Source organism: Oncorhynchus gorbuscha, linkage group LG07 (genome assembly GCF_021184085.1).
Source record: "Oncorhynchus gorbuscha isolate QuinsamMale2020 ecotype Even-year linkage group LG07, OgorEven_v1.0, whole genome shotgun sequence".
Taxonomy (NCBI): domain Eukaryota; kingdom Metazoa; phylum Chordata; class Actinopteri; order Salmoniformes; family Salmonidae; genus Oncorhynchus; species Oncorhynchus gorbuscha.
In genome coordinates, this window is record NC_060179.1 from 75358814 (window position 1) to 75383734 (window position 24921).

The window sequence follows — 24921 nt, forward strand, 5'->3', positions numbered from 1 at the left end:
GTTTCTATAGAACAATTCCCAACCTTCCATACTTCATATGTCCCCCCCCCCCCACCATTTTATTATGAATGTGATTTCTTGTATACCTGATGCATTGACAATTCTTCCCATATCAATTACAAATCAAATCAAATCAAATTTTATTTATTTGTCACATACACATGGTTAGCAGATGTTAATGCGAGTGTAGCGAAATGCTTGTGCTTCTAGTTCCGACAATGCAGTGATAACCAACAAGTAATCTAACTAACAATTCCAAAACTACTGTCTTATACACAGTGTAAGGGGATAAGGAACATGTACATAAGGATACAAGCAGCTGAATGCCTGCATGCATACACTCTGTGAACTTCACATTGAATGATACACTTTCTATGTGATGTGAAAGATTGAGGTGTTGAAGTACTTAGTGACAGTAGGAACCCTGTCTAATGAAAAGGCATGGTTCAAAAAGGCGTGGTTCAAATAGTCCAGAATCAGTGGAATGCAAAACACAAAAAAAATGCTGTGCTCTATTCAAGTCATGCTTATATATCATGTTGACTGTGAAATTGTCTTTAGCTTGTCAGAGGAATGGGTTGAATAATAACACATACAACCTGGCCAAAAAAACGATTTCGTAGCTTAAACAGACTGAAATAAATACTTCACCTCATGGTGGTACTGTAGGATGCACTTCCCTGTAGCTCATACAACAAAGGATCAAAGGTAACAAAAACACAATGTCACATTTGTTTGGAAAAAGCAACTATATTTTTCAACCAACTTTGTCAGTGTTTGTACAGGTCAAATATTTGACACACAATGTACATTTCCCTAAATTAGTCCCTCATGATACCACTGCATTTCCCACAACACGTGTAAAATCCAAGCATATTTTGCCAAGACATTGTTCCAAGAAAAATACTCATCAAAACACTCCAGACACGGCAATGATGACAAAAGTGGCATTAGGTTTTGACAAACAAACTCATTCACCCAATCATGCAATTTCCGCACTGTTATTCCAGTACTCTGGATATGTTTTTCTGATATTGTGGCTAACAAATAGATTGTTTTCACTCTTTTCATCAGAGTTGTTGTTGTGAAGACATCTTTAAAATGAAATTATTTAATGTGTTTTATATGGAAATGAAGCTACTACATTATGAATTCCTCCTATTTTAGTCTCTCGTCACAGCCATCGAGCAGCTGATTGGTTCTGGGTTTTAAAAAAATGCTAATGGCTTTGATATATTATGAAGAATATAGATCTTTGATGTATTAAAGACCAAAAAGCATAACATATTGAAGCACTTTTAGACTTAAAGAGCAAATAAGATGTAACAAATTTGTGAAGTGTACAAACACACTCACACACAAACTTTTATCTTACATCTTTTAGTCTTGGACAGACTTATCAACGTCAAGGTACTGGAGTGACGAGCCACCCTTTCGGTCTCTGCTTGGCCCGGCTCCCCACTCGGATTCCCTGCCACTGACCACTAATTCCCTTCTAGTTCTGTCTCCCCTACCACAAGGACCTTGGACTGTGCCTCAGGACAACCTGGCCTGCCAATTCCTGGCTGTCCCTGTCATTGGAGGCTGCTGAAGGGAGGACGGCTCATAATAATGGCTGGAACGGAGCAAATGGAATGGCATCAAACATGTGTTTGATGTATTTTATACCATTCCACTAAATCTGCTCCAGCCATCACCATGAGCCCTGCCTCCCCAATTAAGCTGCCACCAACCTCCTGCGGTCCCTGTTCACTTGGCCGTGCTGCTGATCCAGTTCTGCTGTTCCGAATGACACTGTGGGCCCCTGACTTGATTTCACAGTTTGTGATACCTTGTCCTGGACCGTGCTGATCCCCCCCCTTTAATTCAAGTAAAAATTGGTTTGCCATTGCCTTAAAGAGTCCTAAAAGGATGTAATATCTTCATGTAACCAGTTTTCAAGTTAAATAGTGCAGTACACTGTTTCCACTCTGCCACCATTTAATTGGGCCCTTGAACGCTTTTGTAAATTTGACCAGTAATCCATGTTGTATTATGCTAACTTTATTTTCGACTACTTATTTTTGTGAATGAAATGCCCCACTCTTTGTATGAATTTGCCCAGTTTGTTTTCATGGTGGCTATGTGTCTGCTGGCCAGTGTGGTTGTGTTGTTCATTAGTGGGGCTACTTTTAGCAGAGTACATGTTCTTGGTCCTCTCTGGGGAGTGTATGGGGGCAGGGCCTGTTGCAGATTGTGAGGAATGGGGTCGCTCCTTCTCCAATGAACAGAAAGGCTCAAATCTGCTATACAAACGACTATCGCCACCCCGATCGCTACGCCAATTTCCTGACGCAAGCCTTGCCCTTTCATGCGTTTTATCAATGGACGTATGCTGCCCCTGTGTCCCCATGGATGTAGTTCTGTCAGGAAGATTTTGGTGAAGCTCTTCAGTGCTAAAACGAGGGGTTGAGGATAACTCTATATCATCTGCACAGTGGTTCTTGTCCATCTGAAGCATGCTATTCTGTGATGCAACCTTCCTCTCTCTCTCTGGTATTTGTCCCTCTTCATCTGTGACTATGGTGTCAGAACTACCACCCCTTTTAGGGGAACCCCCTTTAGGGGAACCCTCTTTTTTCTCTGGTATTTTGAGCAATGATCTGATTTGCTTGGTGCTCTTCTTAAGGAAATGTGGTGAACCCAATGCTGTGCTGGTGGACTTGTAAGTGGGCTCTTTGCTGTTCATATCAAGGGCTGCCGCAGACACAGTTCTGGAGGGAGGCTCTTTGCTGTTCATATCCAGGGCTGCCGCAGACACAGTTCTGGAGGGAGGCTCTTTGCTGTTCATATCAAGGGCTGCTGCAGACACAGTTCTGTAGGGAGGCTCTTGCCAATTAGAAACAGGGGGGCTCTTTGTGTCCACAACGTTTTTGACGTCATAATGAGAGACAGATCTCTGATCCTTGTTCAAATTTGAAGAATATCCTCCATTCTGTGCACCCAATGTTATTCCACCACCATCTGGCTGACTCCTCCCAAAGGCCCTACCATACATGTGGCTGGAGGACTCTTTATTGACTCTGTAGTCACTGTTGGTCTTTGAGTCTGCCACACTGTGTCTTTTGTGCCAGTTGTCTTGAAGGAGCTCAGGGGCTTTCATTACCAGTCCCTCTTTGGCTCTTCCCAGGCAGGCATAGACCGACTGATATGGGTCTCTTCCTGGGCCATAGCCAATGTTATTCCGAGGATCATCCAAAATCTGCAGACTCCGCCTTTTCATAATGTATTCATCTTGTCTCATTCTGTTTTCCTTCGATGTCGCTGGATTCCATTGCAATTGCATTGAAGAGTAATACGGTGCATTGTTTGGCTTTGCAGAGGGGTCGACCTGACGCATGGAAGAGGAAGAGTTGTTTGAGTGACTGTTTGTCTCCGGTTTCTCTGGAATAGTGGACTTGAAAACAAGGGATGACCTAAGTCTGGAAGGAATCAATGAGCTAGTTTTGTTTTCCTGTGCTTCATACTGGTCCAGATAGTCACAGGATTCCCCAATAGTATCATCAGTGTTATTGAGGTAAGACTCTATCCTATATGTGCGCAAGAAGGACTTAGCCGTGTTCTTCAAAGTTGGCATGTTCCGCTGCATAGAGCGGACTTGTTTGTCATTCCCGTGGTAGGACTGGCGAAAATTGCGACCTCTGATTATCTGTGCCCCCTGAGAATGGTCTTGCAAAGCATTGGTAAAGTGGCTTCTTCCAGGAGCGCAGTGATTACCTCCATCTCTAGCCACGTTCCAGTTGCTTGCCCCATACCTTGTGTTGTGTGGAACATATGGGACTTCTTGTCTCTCCCCAGCATAACTGTGCCTTTTCAGGAAGTTCACAGTCTCTGCAGACTGGAACTGATGGATGCGGTTTTGAACACTCTCGCCGTGGTTGATCATGGGTCTGTGTTCAAATGGCTCCTTGTCATAAAGTCTCTCCTCCATCTCTCCCATATGGCTCGTCATGCCCGTCTGTCTCTCACAGGCTTTCCTGTACACTGTGTCCAGGGTATGTCTCAACTGGTCCTTCCTCTCAAAGGCTTGTCTGGATTCAGAAGCATACTTTGCCCAAGCATGTCTTCCATTCTGTTCTAGTAGCACAGTCTCGGGAGGGGTGAGAACTGCTGGCACGAAAGAACGGGCGAAGAGCGTTCTAAACTCCTCGTCATAGGACTCCACCAGCTGGCCTGTTATGACCTGCACCATACTCAGGTTGATTTTCTCATAGGACCACATGAAGCTAGGCAGAGAAGAATAAACAGAGAGCAGCAATTACTTCAGTGAAAATGAAATAACAGCCATTTTTATCTCAGTCAACTGCACACGGTCAACTAAGGTAGACAGTTTCACAATATCAGTAAATTGTTGAAGATGTATCGAAGATAAGCCTTCAGGCTGTCTAAAGTTTTAAAAATGAATAAAAAACGAATATTGCCTTATCTGTTACCCATAGGTATTCTAGGAATTTATCAGCCCCTACCTCGTAAAAATGCCATTTTTGAAAAGTTAACCCTTTTCGATTTTTTTAGCCCAATCTTAAATGTTTTCTTATTTCAAAAGAAGTTCTGTGTTCCATATAAAGTTGAAATACAGGATCTGCAGACAGCCCTGTCATGTAACATTTTGGAAAATAACTTTTTCCTAAAAAACTTTGTCCAAGTTTTCATTCTCATTTTCCATTCATTGTGTTTACTTCACAGATGTAAGAAAATAATTATGATTGGGGTAAATATTCAGAAAACCATCCCTTTAAGCCTTACCCTTATCGTGTTCAAATAGTCACTGTTAAAATGCAAAGAAAGAACATGATAATGACTCAATAAAGTGCCTTTCATTTATATCTAAAGAACATTTGAATCAATATTGGAAAAGCCTTTTTCTGAGCTGCTAGATTATCATACAGTAACGATAGTGTACTTGCTATCTGGATTCCTTGGGACGTCCCAGCTCTGACGTCACCCCCATTGAAGTTGATATGGTTAAGGTTAGGGTAAGAATAATAATAATAATAATAATATATGCCATTTAGCAGACGCTTTTATCCAAAGCGACTTACAGTCATGTGTGCATACATTCTACGTATGGGTAGTCCCGGGGATCGAACCCACTACCCTGGCGTTACAAGCGCCATGCTCTACCAACTGAGCTACACAGCCCAGAGTAGGGGATAAGGTTGGGCTTTAGGGTAGGGACGTCCCAAGGAACCTGGATTGCATTAACAGTAACAATAGGATCTGGTTATTGGACATTTCTTCTCCCTGAGCTCCATTTACCTGTATGATCCGTACACCACTGTTTGGCAGTCCACCAACAGAAACCTCTGCTCCATTGCTCCATGAAATGTAGATCCTGAACGACAGAGGTAATCCTGACCCTTCACTATGCGTACTCTCATGTTCTGTAGACCAAGAGAGTCAGAGGAATGTTACCAAGACCATTCTATGGTAACATATCGCTTTATGCAAAGCCTGGATATATATATATATATATACAGTGCCTTGCGAAAGTATTCGGCCCCCTTGAACTTTGCGACCTTTTGCCACATTTCAGGCTTCAAACATAAAGATATAAAACTGTATTTTTTGTGAAGAATCAACAACAAGTGGGACACAATCATGAAGTGGAACAACATTTATTGGATATTTCAAACTTTTTTAACAAATCAAAAACGGAAAAATTGGGCATGCAAAATGATTCAGCCCCTTTACTTTCAGTGCAGCAAACTCTCTCCAGAAGTTCAGTGAGGATCTCTGAATGATCCAATGTTGACCTAAATGACTAATGATGATAAATACAATCCACCTGTGTGTAATCAAGTCTCTGTATAAATGCACCTGCACTGTGATAGTCTCAGAGGTCTGTTAAAAGTGCAGAGAGCATCATGAAGAACAAGGAACACACCAGGCAGGTCCGAGATACTGTTGTGAAGCCGTTTAAAGCCGGATTTGGATACAAAAAGATTTCCCAAGCTTTAAACATCCCAAGGAGCGCTGTGAAAGCGATAATATTGAAATGGAAGGAGTATCAGTCTACTGCAAATCTACCAAGACCTGGCCATCCCTCTAAACTTTCAGCTCATACAAGGAGAAGACTGATCAGAGATGCAGCCAAGAGGCCCATGATCACTCTGGATGAACTGCAGAGATCTACAGTTGAGGTGGGAGACTCTGTCCATAGGACAACAATCAGTCGTATATTGCACAAATCTGGCCTTTATGGAAGAGTGGCAAGAAGAAAGCCATTTCTTAAAGATATCCATAAAAAGTGTAGTTTAAAGTTTGCCACAAGCCACCTGGGAGACACACCAAACATGTGGAAGAAGGTGCTCTGGTCAGATGAAACCAAAATTGAACTTTTTGGCAACAATGCAAAACGTTATGTTTGGCGTAAAAGCAACACAGCTCATCACCCTGAACACCCATCCCCACTGTCAAACATGGTGGTGGCAGCATCATGGTTTGGGCCTGCTTTTCTTCAGCATGGACAGGGAAGATGGTTAAAATTGATGGGAAGATGGATGGAGCCAAATACAGGACCATTCTGGAAGAAAACCTGATGGAGTCTGCAAAAGACCTGAGACTGGGACAGAGATTTGTCTTCCAACAAGACAATGATCCAAAACATAAAGCAAAATCTACAATGGAATGGTTCAAAAATAAACATATCCAGGTGTTAGAATGGCCAAGTCAAAGTCCAGACCTGAATCCAATCGAGAATCTGTGGAAAGAACTGAAAACTGCTGTTCACAAATGCTCTCCATCCAACCTCACTGAGCTCGAGCTGTTTTGCAAGGAGGTATGAGAAAAAATGTTAGTCTCTCGATGTGCAAAACTGATAGAGACATACCCCAAGCGACTTACAGCTGTAATTGCAGCAAAAGGTGGCGCTACAAAGTATTAACTTAAGGGGGCTGAATAATTTTGCACGCCCAATTTTTCCATTTTTGATTTGTTAAAAAAGTTTGAAATTTCCAATAAATCTCGTTCCACTTCATGATTGTGTCCCACTTGTTGTTGATTCTTCACAAAAAAATACAGTTTTATATCTTTATGTTTGAAGCCTGAAATGTGGCAAAAGGTCGCAAAGTTCAAGGGGGCCGAATACTTTCGCAAGGCACTGTATATAAAGAAAAGGTTTATTGTCACATACACCAGATAGGGGCAGTGTAATGTGTTGTTTTATAGTAGTACGGCACCCCTGGAGAAAATTAGGATTAAGTGCCTCGCTCAAGGGCACATCGACAGATTTTTCACTTTGTCTGCTCGGGTATTCAAACCAGCAACATTTCGGTTACTGGCCCAACACTCTAAATGCTAGACTAACTGTCGCCCTTTTGTGAATATACTTAAAGGGTGTGGTTGCTGCGTGCTAAATACCTCATCCCTCAGGTAATAAATACAGTTAACTGCCAAAATAAAGGAAACACCAACATAAAGTGTCTTAATAGTGCGTTGGGCCCCTGCGAGCCAGAACAGCTTCAATGCACCTTTGCATAGATTCATACCTGTGGTAATAACTACCTCGCCCTTTAAACTGCCTCACCCTGCAAAAACAGGAGGAGTGAGACTTTGACTTCTTCGGTCTGTCATTTTGAGGACCTACTGTCAGTGGTTGAATCAATACTGTTTAGACGATGAGAGGATGATCAGTCGATGCATGTAGATCTCTACCTGCATATGTTACCATTGTAGCAGAGGATCTGAACTTACCCTAAGTTTTGGGATTTGGATGTCTTGATTCTCAACCATTAAGAGAAAGCTTTGCAGATGAAATTCATCCAGAAGCACATAAACTGGAATTCCTCTGGTGGAGGCATCAACCACCTCTTTGAATATATCCACATCTGTAAAAATGTCCATTACAATTGCAATAACCTGTAGGGAATGAAGGGACATTAACACAAATTAGAACCAGAAGTACAGGAAAACATGATGATTTGTGAAAATAATTTGTATACCATTACATACTATACTGAACTCAGCAACAACAAAAAACTGTCCTCTCACTGTCAACTGCGTTTATTTTCAGTTTATTGGCCCTGAACAAAGGGGGGTGTCACGTCTGCTCCCGCTCTTCTCCCCTGGCGCTGGATGGCGCCAGGCTGACCTGCATTACACACTCCTGCCACCATCATTTACGCACACCTGCCTTCCCTCGTCATGCGCATCAGCGATATTGGACTCACCTGGACTCACTCAATCACCTGTTTATTACCTCCCCTAAATATGTCAGTTCCCCAGCTCTGTCCCCTGCTGCTGCATTGTTTGTCATATGTCCATGTTACCTGTGTGCTGGCACTGTTCCTGTATGGTTCTATGTCTGTTCCCGAATACATGTCTAACTGCCCATACCTGTTCCTCCTGTCCAGCGTCGGTCCTTACAGGGGGGTCAAAATCAAAATTAACAGTCAGTGTCTGGTGTGGCCACCAGCTCCTACTCTCCTACTCATGGACTGCACCAGATTTGCCAGTTCTTGGTGTGAGATGTTACCCCACTCTTCCACCAAGGCACCTGCAAGTTCTTGGACATTGCTGGGGGGAATGACCCTAGCCCTCACCCTCCGATCCAACAGGTCCCAGACGTGCTCAATGGGATTGAGATCCGGGCTCTTCACTGGCCATGGCAGAACACTGACATTCCTGTCCTGCAGGAAATCACGTACAGAACGAGCACTATGGCTGGTGGCATTGTTATTTTGGAACAGTACCACATGAGGGAGGAGGATGTCTTCCCTGTAACGCACAGCATTGAGATTGCCTGCAAGGACAACAAGCTCTGCCCGATGATGCTGTGACACATCGCCCAGACCATGACGGACCCTCCACCTACAAATCGATCCCGCTTCAGAGTACAGGGCTTGGTGTAAAGCTCATTCATTCGACGATAAACGCAAATCCGACCATCAACCCTGGTGAGACAAAACCGTGACTCGTCAGTGAAGAGCACTTTTTGCCAGTCCTGTCTGGTCCAGCGACGGTGGGTTTGTGCCCATAGGTGACGTTGTTGCCGGTGAGGTCTGGTGAGGACCTGCCTTACAGCAGGCCTACAAGCCCTCATTCCACCCTCTCTCAGCCTATTGCGGACAGTCTGAGCACTGATGGAGGGATTGTGCATTCCTGGTGTAACTCGGCCAGTAGTTGTTGCCATCCTGTCTCTGTCCCGCAGGTGTAATGTTTGGATGTACCGATCCTGTGCAGGTGTTGTTACACATGGTCTGCCACTGCGAGGATGATCAGCTGTCCGTCCTGTCTCCCTGTAGTGCTGTCTTAGGAAACTCACAGTACGGGCATTGCAATTTATTGCCCTGGCCACATCTGCAGTCCTCATGCCTCCTTGCAGCATGCCTAAGGCATGTTCACGCAGATGAGCAGGGACCCAGGGCACCTTTCTTTTGGGTGTTATTCAGACTCAGTAGAAAGGCCTCTTTAGTGTCCTAAGTTTTCATAACTGTGACCTTATTTGCCTACCGTCTGTAAGCTGTTAGTGTTTTAACAACCGTTCCACGGGTGCATGTTCATTAATTGTTTATGGTTCATTGAAGAAGCATGGGAAACAATGTTTCAACCCTTTACAATGAAGATCTGTGAAGTTATTTGGATTTTTACTCATTATCTTTGAAAGACAGGGTCCTGAAAAAGGAAAGTTTATTTTTTTGCTGAGTTTATTATATATTATCAACTGGGTGGTCAAGCCTTGTGTTATGTTCTGTTAATTACTGATGTCCCCTTTAAGGATGAAGCGCCCTTGGTCAGGCGCAGTATTGTTCTATGTTATTCTGGTACTAACCTGTTTGAGTAAATGTGAAGCTCCAGTTCAATTGCTTGTATTCAGAGTCTTTCTTATTACATAAATAAGTACTAAGTGTTAAGACACTACAATGGCGACGAGGATGATTACCTGCAGTGTGCATCACGAATACAGATGGAGTTCGTAGGAAGAGAGGAAGATTTTGACTCTTTAGCACAACAGCTAGCAAGCAGTGAGAACGAGGCGGCAGATCAAAGACCCGTGGAGCCGGAGGTAAAGAGAATGGCTAGCATCGGGAAAATAGATGTGTTTGATGACACGCAAGAAAACTGGGCAACTTACATTGAACGACTGGAACAGTACTTCATTGCAAACGACATTGCTGATAACAAGAGAGTGCCAGCGTTGTTGAGTTTAATTGGCCCAAAAACATACAGTTTGCTAAGAGATCTGACTGCCCCTCTGAAGCCCTCAAATAAAACATTCACAGAGATTGTGGAGATATTGCAAAATCACCTATCACCTAAACCACTCCTCATCGCGGAACGTTTTCGTTTCCACAAGAGAGATCAGAATGAGGGGGAGGGTGTTAATACATATGTAGCAGTGTTGAAGAAACTGTCTGAACATTGCCAGTTGAGAGAGAACCTAAATGACACATTAAGGGATAGATTTGTTTGTGGACTGAAACATGAACACATTCAAAAACGTTTGTTCACAGAATCAGAGCTCACATTTGCAAAGGCTGTTGAAATTGCTGTGGCTATGGAAATCGCGAATAAAGATACTTTTGAGTTGCAAAGTAAAAGAAGTACCGACCTGTCACAAATTTCCCTGCACAAGTTTTCACGCAGTCGACAACGCCCCCGTGTGGCCGAAAAATGCAACAGGTGTGACAGAGATGGTCACAGAGCAGAGGACTGCCGTTTCAAAGACGAAATTTGTCACAAATGCAGTAGAAGGGGGCACATTCAAAGAGCATGCAAAGCCAAATTCAGTCACAACAGGAAAACTGAGAAAATTAAAGGGTCTGTGAATGCACTAGCAGGGAACAGTGGCAGTGATTCAGATGAACGATTAATTGGTACAATGGAGTTAAACACAGTGACTTCTCCCAGCAGTAGCATAATATGGGTGACACCAGATATCGAAGGCAAACCCCTCAAAATGGAGCTGGACACAGGATCTGCAGTGTCTATTATTTCCACTACTGTCTACAATGAGCACTTTAAGGCTATCAAGCTGAAGAACACAAATGTGTTGCTGAAGACATACTCAGGAGAGAGATTGAGCCCAATGGGGGCGTTGCAGGTCAGAGTGCATTATGGGGGCAAACACAGCAGTTACAGCTGTATGTGGTGCCTGGAACTGGCCCCCATTATTTGGCAGGGAATGGCTTTCAAAAATAAAGCTGAATTGGTGTGACTTGAAAATGCTCCACACGTTCCAGTCCAAAGAGAAAGGCACAGACCAAACACTGGAACACTTGCGGAATAAATACAATACAGTTGTCAGTGATCAGATGGGAACAGTAAAAGGCTTCACAGCAAAACTTGTACTAAGAGATGATGCAACCCCAAAATTCTGCAAAGCCAGATCTGTTCCATACTCCCTGAGACCAAAGGTGGAAGCGGAAATCGATCGCTTGCAGGATACAGGGATCCTGACGAAAGTGGACAGAAGCGAATGGGCCACACCCATAGTTCCTATTGTGAAGAAAGACGGGTCTGTTAGAATGTGTGGGGACTTCAAGGTAACTGTGAATCCAATGTTGCATGTGGACCAATACCCCCTACCACGCCTAGATGACATCTTTGCTGCACTAGCTGGTGGGAAACACTTCAGTAAAATCGATCTGAAACAGGCTTACCTGCAGCTACCGGTTGAAGAGAGTTCCAAACAGTACCTGACAATAAACACACACAAAGGGCTATACAGGTATAACCGCCTGGTGTTTGGCATTGCATCAGCCCCAGCCATTTGGCAACGAACTATTGACCAGATTTTGCAAGGAATCCCAGGAACCCAGTGTATCCTGGATGACATGATCATAACAGGACGCACCGACAAAGAGCACCTGGCTAACCTGGAAGAGGTCCTGAAAAGACTGAAAGAGTATGGTCTACAGGCAAACTTAAAGAAGTGTGAGTTCTTCAAAGACAAGATTGTCTTCTGTGGACATGAGATTGACTGTAATGGATTGCACAAAACACAGGACAAAATCGAGGCAGTGGTACAGGCACCACGACCACAAAATATCACAGAAGTGAGATCTTTCACGGGACTGATCAATTACTACAGAAGATTCCTCCCAAACCTTTCAGCAGTACTCCAGCCTCTAAATCAGCTCCTGGAAAAGAATAGGACATGGCGGTGGACAGAGCAATGTGAAAATGCATTTCTGGAGGCAAAACGGCTCATAACATCTGAACAGGTCCTGATGCATTACGACCCTGAAATGCCAGAAGTTGGCTTGTGATGCGTCCCCTTATGGATTAGGGGCAGTCCTTTCACACACACTGAAAGATGGGTCAGAGAGGCCAGTTGCATTTGCGTCACGAACATTGAATGATGCAGAGAAAAACTACTCACAAATTGACAAAGAAGCACTGGCACTAGTGTGGGGCGTCAAGAAATTCCACGCATACCTATTTGGCAAGCGTTTCACACTGGTTACAGATCACCAGCCGTTGCTTTCCATTTTCAGTCCAAAGAAAGGCATTCCGGCAATGACAGCAGCCAGGTTACAGCGATATGCCCTGTTCCTTGCCAGTCATATGTATGACATTGAGTTTAAGCCGTCATCCCTCCACACAAATGCAGATGGATTATCCAGACTGCCATGTACAAGAGAAAGGCAAAGGAGGGTGGATGCAGTGGACATGTTCCATACCGCTCAGCTCGAGGCACTACCGGTCACAAGCACAGTTATCAAACATGAGACAAGGAAAGATGTGACCTTGTAAAAAGTGTACACCTACACCATGTCAGGATGGCCAGCTACTGGCAGAAAGGAGCTGACTCCGTATTTCCAGCGGAGAAACGAAATTACAACGTACCAGGGATGTTTGATGTGGGGAATGAGAGTCATGATACCCCAGAAATGCCAACATCGAGTCTTGCAGCAACTACATGAAGGTCATGTTGGAATTGTCAAAATGAAGCTGCTCGCAAGGAGCCACTTCTGGTGGCCAGGTCTGGACCAACAGATAGAAAATATGGCAAAGAACTGTAGTGGATGTTTGGAAACCCTTCACATGCCTGCTCCTGTCCCAGTCCACCCATGGGAATGGCCCGCAGAGCCATGGCAGAGAATTCATGTGGACTACGCTGGTCCTTTTGAAAAGCACATGTTTCTGGTTATAGTGGATGCCCATTCCAAATGGCCAGAGGTGTTTTGCACTGACTCCTCCACCTCAGCTCAGACGATAGAGTGTCTCAGAACAACGTTTGCACACTTCGGTTTGCCACTGCAGCTGGTAAGTGACAATGCGCAAGCTTTTGTAAGTGACGAGTTTACAAGATTCATGTCAGTAAATGGAATCAAACACTCAACTTCAGCTCCGTACCACCCTGCCACCAATGGGCTGGCAGAACGCTTTGTGCAAACTCTAAAGCAAGGACTCCGTGCAGCAAAACGAGATGAAGGGACTCTGCAAACAAAACTGGCCAAGTTCCTGGCCTCCTACCGAAACACCCCACATGCCACAACAAATGAAAGCCCAGCCGCACTGATGTTCGGGAGGCCTCTCCGCACACAGCTGGACATCATGAAGCCAAATAGGCGTAATGAAGTGCTGAACAAACAAGCCAAGATGCTCTCCGGTGGCCGGGAGCGCCATCTCCAAACAGGACAGGAAGTGATGGTGCGAGACTACAGAAGAGGAGGGAAATGGACAAGAGGGACCGTACACACACAAACGGGACCCAGAACTTACCAGGTTCAAGTGAGCCCAGACATAATGTGGCGGCGTCACATTAACCAAATGCATTCCACGGAAAACAGCACAACAATCGAGAGAGAACAGGCACAGAGAGTTCCCGAGAGTGACACACAAGGAACTGTAGAGGACGGTGGGGCAGTAGAGAGACCCCAGGCTGAAAGAAGGGAACGTGTTGATGAAGGTGCTGCTATAGCAGACGCTATAATGGAACAAGCACACACTGAGGATGTTCAGGAGCCTCCAGACAATCTGAGGCGCTACCCAGAACGAAGGCACCGTCCACCAGACAGACTAGACTTATAAACAAACAAACAAAAACTAACTGTTCAAGTTCAAATTAAAAGATGCAAAATAACTACAACAAGTTCTGGGAAATGTTTCAGTTGTGGTTTGGTAAAAGTAACTCTGATTGTATAAGAGAAGGAATGTTATGTTCTGTTAATTACTGATGTCCCCTTTAAGGATGAAGCGCCCTTGGTCAGGCGCAGTATTGTTCTATGTTATTCTGGTACTAACCTGTTTGAGTAAATGTGAAGCTCCAGTTCAATTGCTTGTATTCAGAGTCTTTCTTATTACATAAATAAGTACTAAGTGTTAAGACACTACACCTTGAATGCTGATTGGCTGACAGCCGTGGTATATCAGACCGTATACTACAGGTTTGACAAAACATTAATATTTACTGCTCTAATTACATTGGTAACATTGCGCCTAAGAACAGCCCTTAGCCATGGTATATTGGCATTATTGCTTAAGAACAAAACCGTGGTGCTGATAGAGTGCTATTTAGAGTATGAGGCATTACTGTAAGCTCAGGAAATCTGTCTGATTTGGAGACTGTGATGCCAAGAAAAGTACAGGTGACAAAAATGGTACTTCAGGAGCTCATAAAATGGTGGTTAAGGCTGTGTGATATAGTCATCCTTCCATATGTGTTATACTAGGATCTGTCTGACAGGTCGCAGCTTTCCATTCATCCATTTGTGGGTAATCGGAACTGCACTATGTGGTGACATAATGGATACTACCTGATGACCAAGACCTATTACAGTTAGGTAAAAACATGTAGTTTCATGTCACTAAAAGTACCTTTAAAATGCACCCTTTTACAGTCGGGATGCAACCTGACCATCACAACAACAACAGAAACACACTCAGCACATTGCAATATATATGCCATATATCTAGTTAAAATATGTTCACTAATTAGACCACTGCGCCACCAGGGCCCCCAAATATGTTAACTTTTAAGCAAATGTCATACTGTGTTGACTCTTCCTTTTTTGCTAGTGTTATCTATACAGTATAGTATCTCAAGAGGTAACTGGTCACTTAGTAAGTGTGTGGTTACAAGGACACTGACACTGTGTTTACCATATTTACTGTGACAAGTAGGACTTGGTTTGACACAGATGGAAGATTTACCTAAATACACACCAGACTCTTCTGGCTAATACACTATACATGTATATACAAAAGTATGCGGACACCCATTCAAATGAGTGGATATGGCTATTTCAGCCCCATTGTTGCTGACAGGTGTATAAAATCGAGCACCAGTCATGGAATCGCCATAAACAAACATTCGCAGTAGAATGGTCTTACTGAAGATCTCAGTGACTTTCAATGTGACACAGCCATAGGATGCCACCTTTCCAACAAGTCAGTTCATCAAATGAATGCCCTACTAAAGCTGCCCCGGTCAACTGTAAGTGCTGTTATGTTGAAGTGGAAACATCTAGGAGTAACAACGGCTCAGCCACGAAGTGGTAGGCCACACAAGCTCACAGGATGGGACCGCCGAGTGCTGAAGCCCGCAGAGCATAAAAATTGTCTGTCCTCAGTTGCAACACTCACTACCGAGTTCTAAACTGCCTCTGGAAGCAACGTCAGCACAATAACTGTTCATCGGGAGCTTCATGAAATGGGTTTCCTTGGCAGAGCAGTCACACACAAGCCTAAGATCACAATGCACAATGCCAAGCGTTGGCTGGAGTGGTGTAAAGCTCGCAGCAATTGGACTGAAGCAGTGGAAACGCTTTCTCCAGAATGATCAATCACGTTTCACCATCTGGCAGTCCGACAGAGGAATCTGGGGTTGGCAGATGCCAGGAGAATGCTACCTGGCCTAATGCATAGTACCAACTGTAAATTTAGTTGAAGGAAGAATAATGGTTTGTAGAGATCGTTGTGGAAGAATTTGACTGGCCTGCACAGAGCCCTGACCTCAACCCCATCTACCACTTTGGGGACGAATTGGAACGCCGACTGCGAGCCCAGCCTAATCACCCAACATCAGTGCCCGACCTCACTAATGCATGTGGCTGAATGGAAGCAAGTCCCTGCAGCAATGTTCCAACATCTAGAGGAAAGCCTTCCCAGAAGAGTGGAGGCTGTTATAGCAGCAAAGGGGGAGCCAACTCCATATTAATGCCCATGATTTTGGAATGAGATGTTCATGTACTTGGAATACTTGTAGACTAAATCACATGAGAAACTACAGTAAAACTATAGCCTGAGTGTTCTAACCCATCCTTGACCGAAGCGGATGAAGCAGCAAATATAATAATCAGGGGTTTGGCATTGCATAGCCAACAGATTATATGACTGCATGATAGGATTCAAAGTACACTCTCAGAATAAAGGGTACAATTAGGCCAAAGTACAGTAGATCAAAATCCTCTGAATTTGCTACACTGGTGTCAGAAGGTGTATGGCGGAGAGGCGTGTACATGTGAGGGACTTGGCATAGAGAAGAGGTACATTTTTGCCACTTAAAATTATCAAATGGCTTTGTCACTGTGGTGGTACCCTAAAAATGGACATTTGTACCTTTTGGCTCTTTTGAGGTATGTACTGCAAGGGTACAATTATGTACTTGTAACTAATGGTACAATGGATGTACGTTACAGGGTTGCTGTCATGTTTTGTCTTAGATTGTCTTGTCATTTTGCTTTTCCTTCTGTTCGTTTTCCCCCTGCTGGTCTTTTTAGGTTCGTTCCCCTTTTTCTCTCTCCCTTCCTCTCTCTCTTCTCTCTATCGTTCCGTTCCTGCTCCCAGCTGTTCCTATTCCCCTAATCAATCATTTAGTCTTCCCACACCTGTTCCCTATCTTTTCCCCTGATTAGAGTCCCTATTTCTCCCCTTGTTTTCCGTTTCTGCCCTGTCGGATCCTTGTCTATTGTTCACCGTGCTGTGTCTGTGTATCGCCCTGTCGTGTCGTGTTTCCCTCAGATGCTGCGTGGTGAGCAGGTGTCTGAGTCTGCTACGTTCAAGTGCCTTCCCGAGGCAACCTGCAGTTCAAGATCGAGTCTCCAGTCTGTTCTCGTCATTACGAGTGGAATTGTGCTTTATGATTGTATTTTTACTTTACTGGATTAAAGACTCTGTTTTCGCCAAGTCGCTTTTGGGTCCTCATTCACCTGCATAACAGTTGCACTACATTGACAATCATTTGTACTCCTTTAAGTACAATGCAGTACCTTTTTTTCTGAGAGTGTAGTTGTGACTGCTACGATGATAAGGTTTTCAGGAACATCTTTTGATGATTCCAGTTCCTGTACAACCGGTTCTTTCTTTGAAAACAGCATTGACAGATCTCTTGCATGACAGCTGCAGGCAATCCATGATCTGTGTACTGTCCTGCTGTCCTGCTGTGCAACATAAGGTAAAAGTCTATTGATCTTTACATTTCTATTTCTGGTAATGGTAGTCTGAAAATGTCTTGTGAATCACTCAGAGAACAAGGTTAGAAGCAGGATAATCTGTACTTGGCTTCATCTCAGGATTTGATCCACAACTGCGAGAGTTACCTCACATTCAAGGATACTGGGTGAGTTTTCGTTGCAGCGGCACCTATACTTTTACTCATGAAGGTACATCGTAAAAAATATATATATTTTATAGACCCATCATGACACCACCTCAGACACACCTGTCTCATGAAAAGGAACTATGTGGGTGTAATTCTGCCCTGGGAGAAAAGGGAGTTGTGCTGTAAATCATTTTATCCTGGACTAGTTTCAATTTGTGATTCAGGAGCTATCACGTTCACACAAAGAGACAGTCACAGTTGAAGAACAGACATTATTGTATAAACTATATAGTATATGCTATACTATTTTACTATAATAACAATAATAATAATAATACTTTTTTTAAAGAAGCAGCAGCTTTTAAAAAAGACAACTATTGTAATTTGCATTCCATAAACTCCATTAGCTCCATAAGCATTGCCATTGTTGTTGACACAATGCATTGCAAGATTACCTGTCTGGCATCCTGAATGTGTTTCCGGATCAACTCTTTGATGGTGGGTCTGTTTAGTCTGGGTGGATGGAAGAACAGATTTATATTGGTTTGCAGTCTATCAGGCATGACCTCCGGCCACCCTAACTCCAAGTCAGGTGTTGCTATGTCGGAGTCCACAGGCCAGTACGTTCCAGTTGAAGACTTGCTGGCCGCAGCGTCCGGACCTGGGCTATCAATTTCTTCTGTGTGGTTGCTAGGCAATGGCTGTGAGGCGTTTGTAGTGATGAAGTGGATTTCATCTTCTGAGAGGAAGCTCCCTATCCGCTCGGACTTGAGGAACTCCTGGTAGCTCTCTCTGCCATCATTCACCAGGGAATCAATGGCAAGGCGATAGGCCTCCTTATAGTGGGGCTGAATGTAATCTTCAGGCTTCAACTCTTCCTTCAAGGAGGACAGCAGGGAGAGTTGTTGGGAATCCATCATAAGGGTGGCTTAGTGCGTTCTGTTACAGATGGTGGATGCTTGAAGTCAAAGAGACAAGAAGCAAGGGATTAGAAAAACAATCTGATAGAGAGTGTCTTCCTTTAAATAAATTATGCGTTTTCACTGAAAATACATTTTGGCATTTCCCAGGTCATGTTTGTCCAAATTCTAGGAAGATTTTAATCCACTTAACCCCAAGATTTCCCCAAGTTTTCACAATCATTGTAAAGCTTTGGGGCATCAACCCTGTAACACTCATCTTTTCCCATTGAATGCAATGTATTGACATAAACTCAATAGGTTGACACTCATCGTTTCCCATTGAATGCAATGTATTGACAGAAGCATCAATTGGTTGATCCTTATCTTTTCCCATTGGCACCGCAAATCCTGGTGGGAGCATGGCCAGTATACATAAGCATCAATTTGTTGATGCCTAACTTTTTGCAAAAACGTGACAGGATGACATTTTAATAATGGACTAATATATTATATTATGCAATCTGCATTTTGCAGGATGAAAAGCAACAACGTGTGTTTTCTACTATTGTTCAAAGTGAAATAAATCCACCAGCCAATTGGGGTGTAAATCAGGGCAGACCCCATCTAATAGAAGTATCTTAAATGTAATTTGATAGCTCGAGGTAAGGTGAAAATCAGATGTTGTCAAATAAACACCTTTAATAATTTAATTACCCCACCCTTTGATGTCTATATACAGGCTGGAGCCGAGTTGGAATGTTTGTATGTCTCAGTTCTCAATTAGGGAGCCCTGCCATGCTCTACATCAATGCTTAACAACAGCTGGGGTTAAAGGTATAGTTAGCAATTTTGACAATGAATACCATTTTTATGTCTCTGTGCTCAGTATGCAGGAAGTTCGAGGGAATTTTGAGAGCTAGTGCTAACTAGCTTAGCGCAAAGACTGGAAGTCTTCAGGTACAGAGAGTATTTGTACTAACTAGTTATCATGAAATTACATCCCTTGAATGGTATTCACGAGTTCATCTCTCTGGAGAAGGTAATAAAGGGCTTCATTGCCAAAATCCAGAACTATTCCTTTAAGATATCATTTAAACCCAGATGTCATGAAGCATTATACAACAGGTGGGTCTAATCCTGAATGCTGATTGGTTAAAAGCTCATTCCAGTCGGTGTCTATTAACAGCGGCTAAATCTATGCCGTTAAAATGCCTATTTACTCTGTTCCGTCTGACCCCACAATCCACTGTCTCATCAGCCCAGGCAAGGAAGTTATAAACGTCAACTCCTATATAAAAAGCATCTAGACATTTCTTTTAAACATTTCGTTTTCAACAGCGGAGATTTGTATTAACCTTACTGTCTGTCTCGCCGACATTGTTTCAATATTCAAATTCGATCTCCAACTGTCCCATAATAATTAATGTGTTGGGGTCAGGAGTCTGGATGAGAGAGAGAGGCAGGCAGCGTTTTTCAGCCAGTCAAAATCATGAATCAGCTGACATCATTGTTATAGATACAGTGGGGCAAAAAAGTATTTAGTCAGCCACCAATTGTGCATGTTCTCCCACTTAAAAAGATGAGAGAGGCCTGTAATTTTCATCATAGGTACACCAACTATGACAGACAAAATGAGAAAAAAAATCCAGAAAATCACATTGTAGGATTTTTAATGAATTTATTTGCAAATTATGGTGGAAAATAAGTATTTGGTCACCTACAAACAAGCAAGATTTCTGGCTCTCACAGACCTGTAACTTCTTTAAGAGGCTCCTCTGTCCTCCATTTGCCATCTGTATTAATGGCACCTGTTTGAACTTGTTATCAGTATAAAAGACACCTGTCCACAACCTCAAACAGTCACACTCCAAACTCCACTTTGACCAAGACCAAAGAGCTGTCAAAGGACATCAGAAACCAAATTTCAGACCTGCACCAGGCTGGGAAGACTGAATCTGCAATAGGTAAGCAGCTTGGTTTGAAGAAATCAACTGTGGGAGCAATTATTAGGAAATGGAAGACATACAATACCACTGATAATCTCCCTTGATCTGGGGCTCCACGCAAGATCTCACCCCGTGGGGTCAAAATGATCACAAGAACGGTGAGAAAAAATCCCAGAACCACACGGGGGGACCTAGTGAATGACCTGCAGAGAGCTGGGACCAAAGCAACAAAGCCTACCATCAGTAACACTACCCCGCCAGGGACTCAAATCCTGCAGTGCCAGACGTGTCCCCCTGCTTAAGCCAGTACATGTCCAGGCCCGTCTGAAGTTTGCTAGAGAGCATTTGGATGATCCAGAAGAAGATTGGGAGAATGTCATATGTTCAGATGAAACCAAAATATCACTTTTTGGTAAAAACTCAACTAGTCGTGTTTGGAGGACAAAGAATGCTGAGTTGCATCCAAAGAACACCATACCTACTGTGAAGCATGGGGGTGGAAACATCATGCTTTGGGGCTGTTTTTCTGCAAAGGGACCAGGACGACTGATCCGTGTAAAGGAAAGAATGAATGGGCAACGAAGGAGTGGCTTCGTAAGAAGAATTTCAAGGTCCTGGAGTGGCCTAGCCAGTCTCCAGATCTCAAAACCATAGAAAATCTTTGGAGGGAGTTGAAAGTCCGTGTTGCCCAGCAACAGCCCCAAAACAACACTGCTCTAGAGGAGATCTGCATGGAGAAATGGGCCAAAATACCAGCCGTGTGTGACCTCTGTCATTGCCAACAAAGGGTATAGAACAAAGTATTGAGATAAACTTTTGTTAATGACCAAATACTTATTTTCCACCATCATTTGCAAATAAATTCATTAAAAATCCTACAATGTGATTTTCAGGATTTTTTTTCTCTTATTTTGTCTGTCATAGTTGAAGTATACCTATGATGAAAATTACAGGCCTCTCTCATCTTTTTAAGTGGGAGAACTTGCACAATTGGCTGACTAAATACTTTTTTGCCCCACTGTATATACACAGAAATGTAAATTGAAAAAAGGTCAAACGAAACGAAGTGCAGCTAGTTTGCAGTCTTTCCAGCTTCAGTTTGAAGTTATTGTGTTAGCTGTGTTGTTGGCTAGCTCCTCTGAACAACAGTCTCTTGACGAGAGAGCACATATTCTATGCCAGATGAAATCGAGCCTCATTAGCTCATTGTTATGGATGTATCCAATTAAATGTCACTACAAACAGCTTAAACAAATGCAGCTACTGTTGTTATTCTGTCTGCACTGTTTGATGTGACTGTAAGTTAGCCATAGTTGGCTAGCTAGCAATGGATAAGAACGTTGCCAGCCAGTATGGCAATGGAACATTTAGAACGAACATCCATAGATACAGAACAAAAAGGCTGAATGGCTGGGTTGAGTCTCTGGCAACCAAACAAATAGAACGAACAACCAGCCGGCTTGGGTAGCAACCCTAGATTTGTTTCGGGGCTACATCTTGTAGAAGGATGAAATAGTATGAATAAATCATCAATATGTTTTTCATGAAAATATGTCAATCATTATTTGAATATGTTGGTAAGCTGTTGTATAAAAGTGATAATGCTCTCAAAGGCGGTGTTTCGAGGATATATTGGCACAACACCTGTGCCAACATATCCTCCAAACAAGGGTTCTCGGGCATCATCCCTTAATTGATGTAGAGCATGGCAGGGTTCCCTAATTCAGAGCTGAGAAATACAAACATTCCAACTCGGCTCCAGCCTGTATATAGACATCAAAGGGTGGGGGTAAGGAAATTATTAAAGGTGTTTATTTGACAACATCTGATTTTCACCTTACCTCGAGCTATTAAATTACATTTAAGTTACTTTGGTTACTTGGGTGGTGCACTGTTTACACCAAAATTGTCTGGTGGATTCAATTAACCTTGAACGAGCGTTGAAAACAAAATGCAGGGAGCATAATATGACATGTCATTTAAGGCTTATCAAGTAGTTAAACAAAATAAACACTAAACCTGACACCTATAACCTAAATGAAACAGCTGTACCAAATCAGCATACTAATGAGCCACTAAACCTAACCCTAACCTTAACCACACTGCTAACCCTAATGCCTAACCCTAAATTAAGACCAAAAAGCACATTTTTGTTTTCAGGAATTTTTACAATATAGCCAGTTTTGACTTTGCAGCTGGCCTATCTAGTGTAAATCGTTCAGTTCTAACTCCAGAACAAGACTCACCATGACAATAAACATCAACCTGCCTAATGGGGACTTTAATGTTAATACATAGGCGACAGACAGTTAGTGCATTCGTCGTAAGGTAGCTAGGTGGCACAACCATATATCACAGTCATTTTAAGGGTGGTAGGTAGTCTAGCAGTTAAGAGCTTTGGGCCAGTAACCAAAAGGGTGCTGGTTTGAATCCCAGAACCGACTAGGTTGAAAAGAGCAAGGTACTTAACCCTAAGATAAGAGCGTCTGCTAAATGACATACAAGTACAATTTCTCCTCAAAGTAGCCATCAGCAAAGACAGTGCTAGTAACAAAAGACAAGTGTTTCCTTGATTTTTGAAAGAATCTCTTAATTGTTATGAGAAAATATTTAGATAAATAGGGATGATGCGTATTGTTATGCATAGTGGTATGCATATTGGTATGCATATTGGTATGTATATTGTTATGCTTATTGCTATGCGTAATGTTACGCTTATTAGTCCATATGTCTATTGTTATTCATTAGTCTATTTAATTATTTTAAAGCATACTGTACATTCCAGTCTAATGTTAAACTCTATAGTAGTTACTTACATTAAAAGTATGAGTTATAGAAAGATCCGGTTGTAGTTTCCCAATACATTCCAGTACTGTATTTTTCAATCTATTCTTCTGACTGTTCAGACGTATTGGAGCAAAAGCTGATATCTGCCAACTGAAGTAACAAAGACAAGGAGGTGTCTCAACATGAGAAGCACTCTGTGGATGGAGGGTGTGGATTCCAGTTCTCTCATGCAAATAGCACCGGCTTCAAACTTGCTCACAGGCCAAGAGCTGCCATAAACCTGTTTCGGATAGGAACCACACCCCTTTCTTCTTCAAGCGTTCAAAGTTCATTTATGGTGTGTAGACAATGGAGGTTTTGATAGTCAGTTATCTTTTCAAGCAAATGTAAAGAAAGGCTTTGCACTTTTTACATATAATATGGTAATATGTAATTATCTTTAACACTACTTGTTAACTTATTTGATGACACTTACCTATCATAAGTATTCACCCCCCCCCTTGGATTTCATCACATTCCATTGTGACAAAGTGGGATTCAAATGTATATAATTGTCATTTTTTTGAAAATGATCTACACAAAATATTCTGTAATGTCTAAATGGAAGATTGTTGTAATAAAAAAAAGATGAATGGCAAATAAAATCCCAATTTACCTTGATTTAACCCCTGCTCCCTCCCCGAGTCAATGTTGTGTTAGAAACAACTGGCAGCGATTACAGCTGTGAGTCATCTTGGGTAAGACTCTAAGAGCTCTGCACACCTGGATTGTGCAATATTTGCCCATTATTCTTTTCAAAATTCTTCAAGCTCTGTCAAGGTTTTGGTGACAATGGCTAGACAGCTATTTTAAAGTCTTGCCATAGATTTTCAAGTAGATTTAAGTCAAAACTGTAACTTGGCCACTAAGGAACACTCACTGTCTTCTTGGTAAACAACTCCAGTGTACATTTGGCCTTGTGTTGTCCTGTTGAATAGTGTATTCTAACTCCGAGTGTCTTGTGTAAAGCAGACTAAAGCAGGTTTTCCTCTAGGATTTTGTCTGCTTAGCTCCATCCTGTTTCTTTTTATCCTGGAAAACTCCTCAGTCTTTGCTGATGTCAAAAATACCCATACCATGGTGAAGCCACCACCATGCTTGAAAATAAGGAGGCAGTTACTCAGTGATGTGTCCCAAACATAAGGCTTTGCATTTAGGTCAATGTGCCATGTGTTGTTGTTTGTTGCCTTGTTGCATGCAGGATGCATGTTTTTGTATTCTTATTTTCAATCTGTCATTAAGTTCATTATTGTGGAGTCACTGCAGTGTTGTTGATAAAAACCATGCTCTCATTAAGAGTCTGTTTGATTGAGTGTGTGGACAGATGTCTTTTATACAGGTTACGAGTACAAACAGGTGCAGTTAATACAGTTAATGAGTGGAGAACAGGAGGGATTCTTAAAGAAAAACTAACAGGTTTGTGAGAGCCGGAATTCTTACTGGTTGGTAGGTGATCAAATACTTATGTCATGCAATAAAATGCAAATTAATTACTTAAAAATCATACAATGTGATTTTCTGGATTTCTGTCTCTCACAGTTGAAGTGTACCTATGATAAAAATTACAGACCTCTACATGCGTTGTAAGTAGGAAAACCTGCAAAATCGGCAGTGTATCAAATACTTGTTCTCCCCACTGTATGTGCAAGTAGAGATACTGGGGTGCAAAAGAGCAAGAGTAAATATAACAAGAGTAATAATATGGGGATGAGGTTGT

General features: G+C 42.6%; 2 protein-coding genes and 1 long non-coding RNA gene across 3 annotated transcripts; 2 read left to right on the forward strand and 1 right to left on the reverse strand.

Annotated features, from left to right (window-relative positions):
* Positions 1-52: 52 nt before the first annotated feature.
* On the reverse strand, positions 53-23362 carry fam83b (family with sequence similarity 83 member B). The gene is made up of 5 exons (XM_046357472.1): positions 23195-23362; positions 17986-18488; positions 7735-7899; positions 5299-5423; positions 53-4265 (listed from the first exon to the last, which is right to left on the reverse strand). Exons 2-5 carry the CDS (start codon positions 18448-18450, stop codon positions 2054-2056), a joined length of 2967 nt encoding a protein of 988 aa, XP_046213428.1. The 5' UTR covers positions 18451-18488; positions 23195-23362; the 3' UTR covers positions 53-2053.
* On the forward strand, positions 12243-14138 carry LOC124040349 (uncharacterized protein K02A2.6-like). Its single transcript, XM_046357473.1, has one exon. It carries the CDS (start codon positions 12757-12759, stop codon positions 14017-14019), a length of 1263 nt encoding a protein of 420 aa, XP_046213429.1. The 5' UTR covers positions 12243-12756; the 3' UTR covers positions 14020-14138.
* LOC124040350 lies at positions 17231-24573 on the forward strand. Its single transcript, XR_006839704.1, has 3 exons — positions 17231-17383; positions 17502-17548; positions 23285-24573. It is a non-coding gene; the product is annotated as an uncharacterized LOC124040350 (long non-coding RNA).
* The last annotated feature ends 348 nt before the right edge of the window (positions 24574-24921 follow it).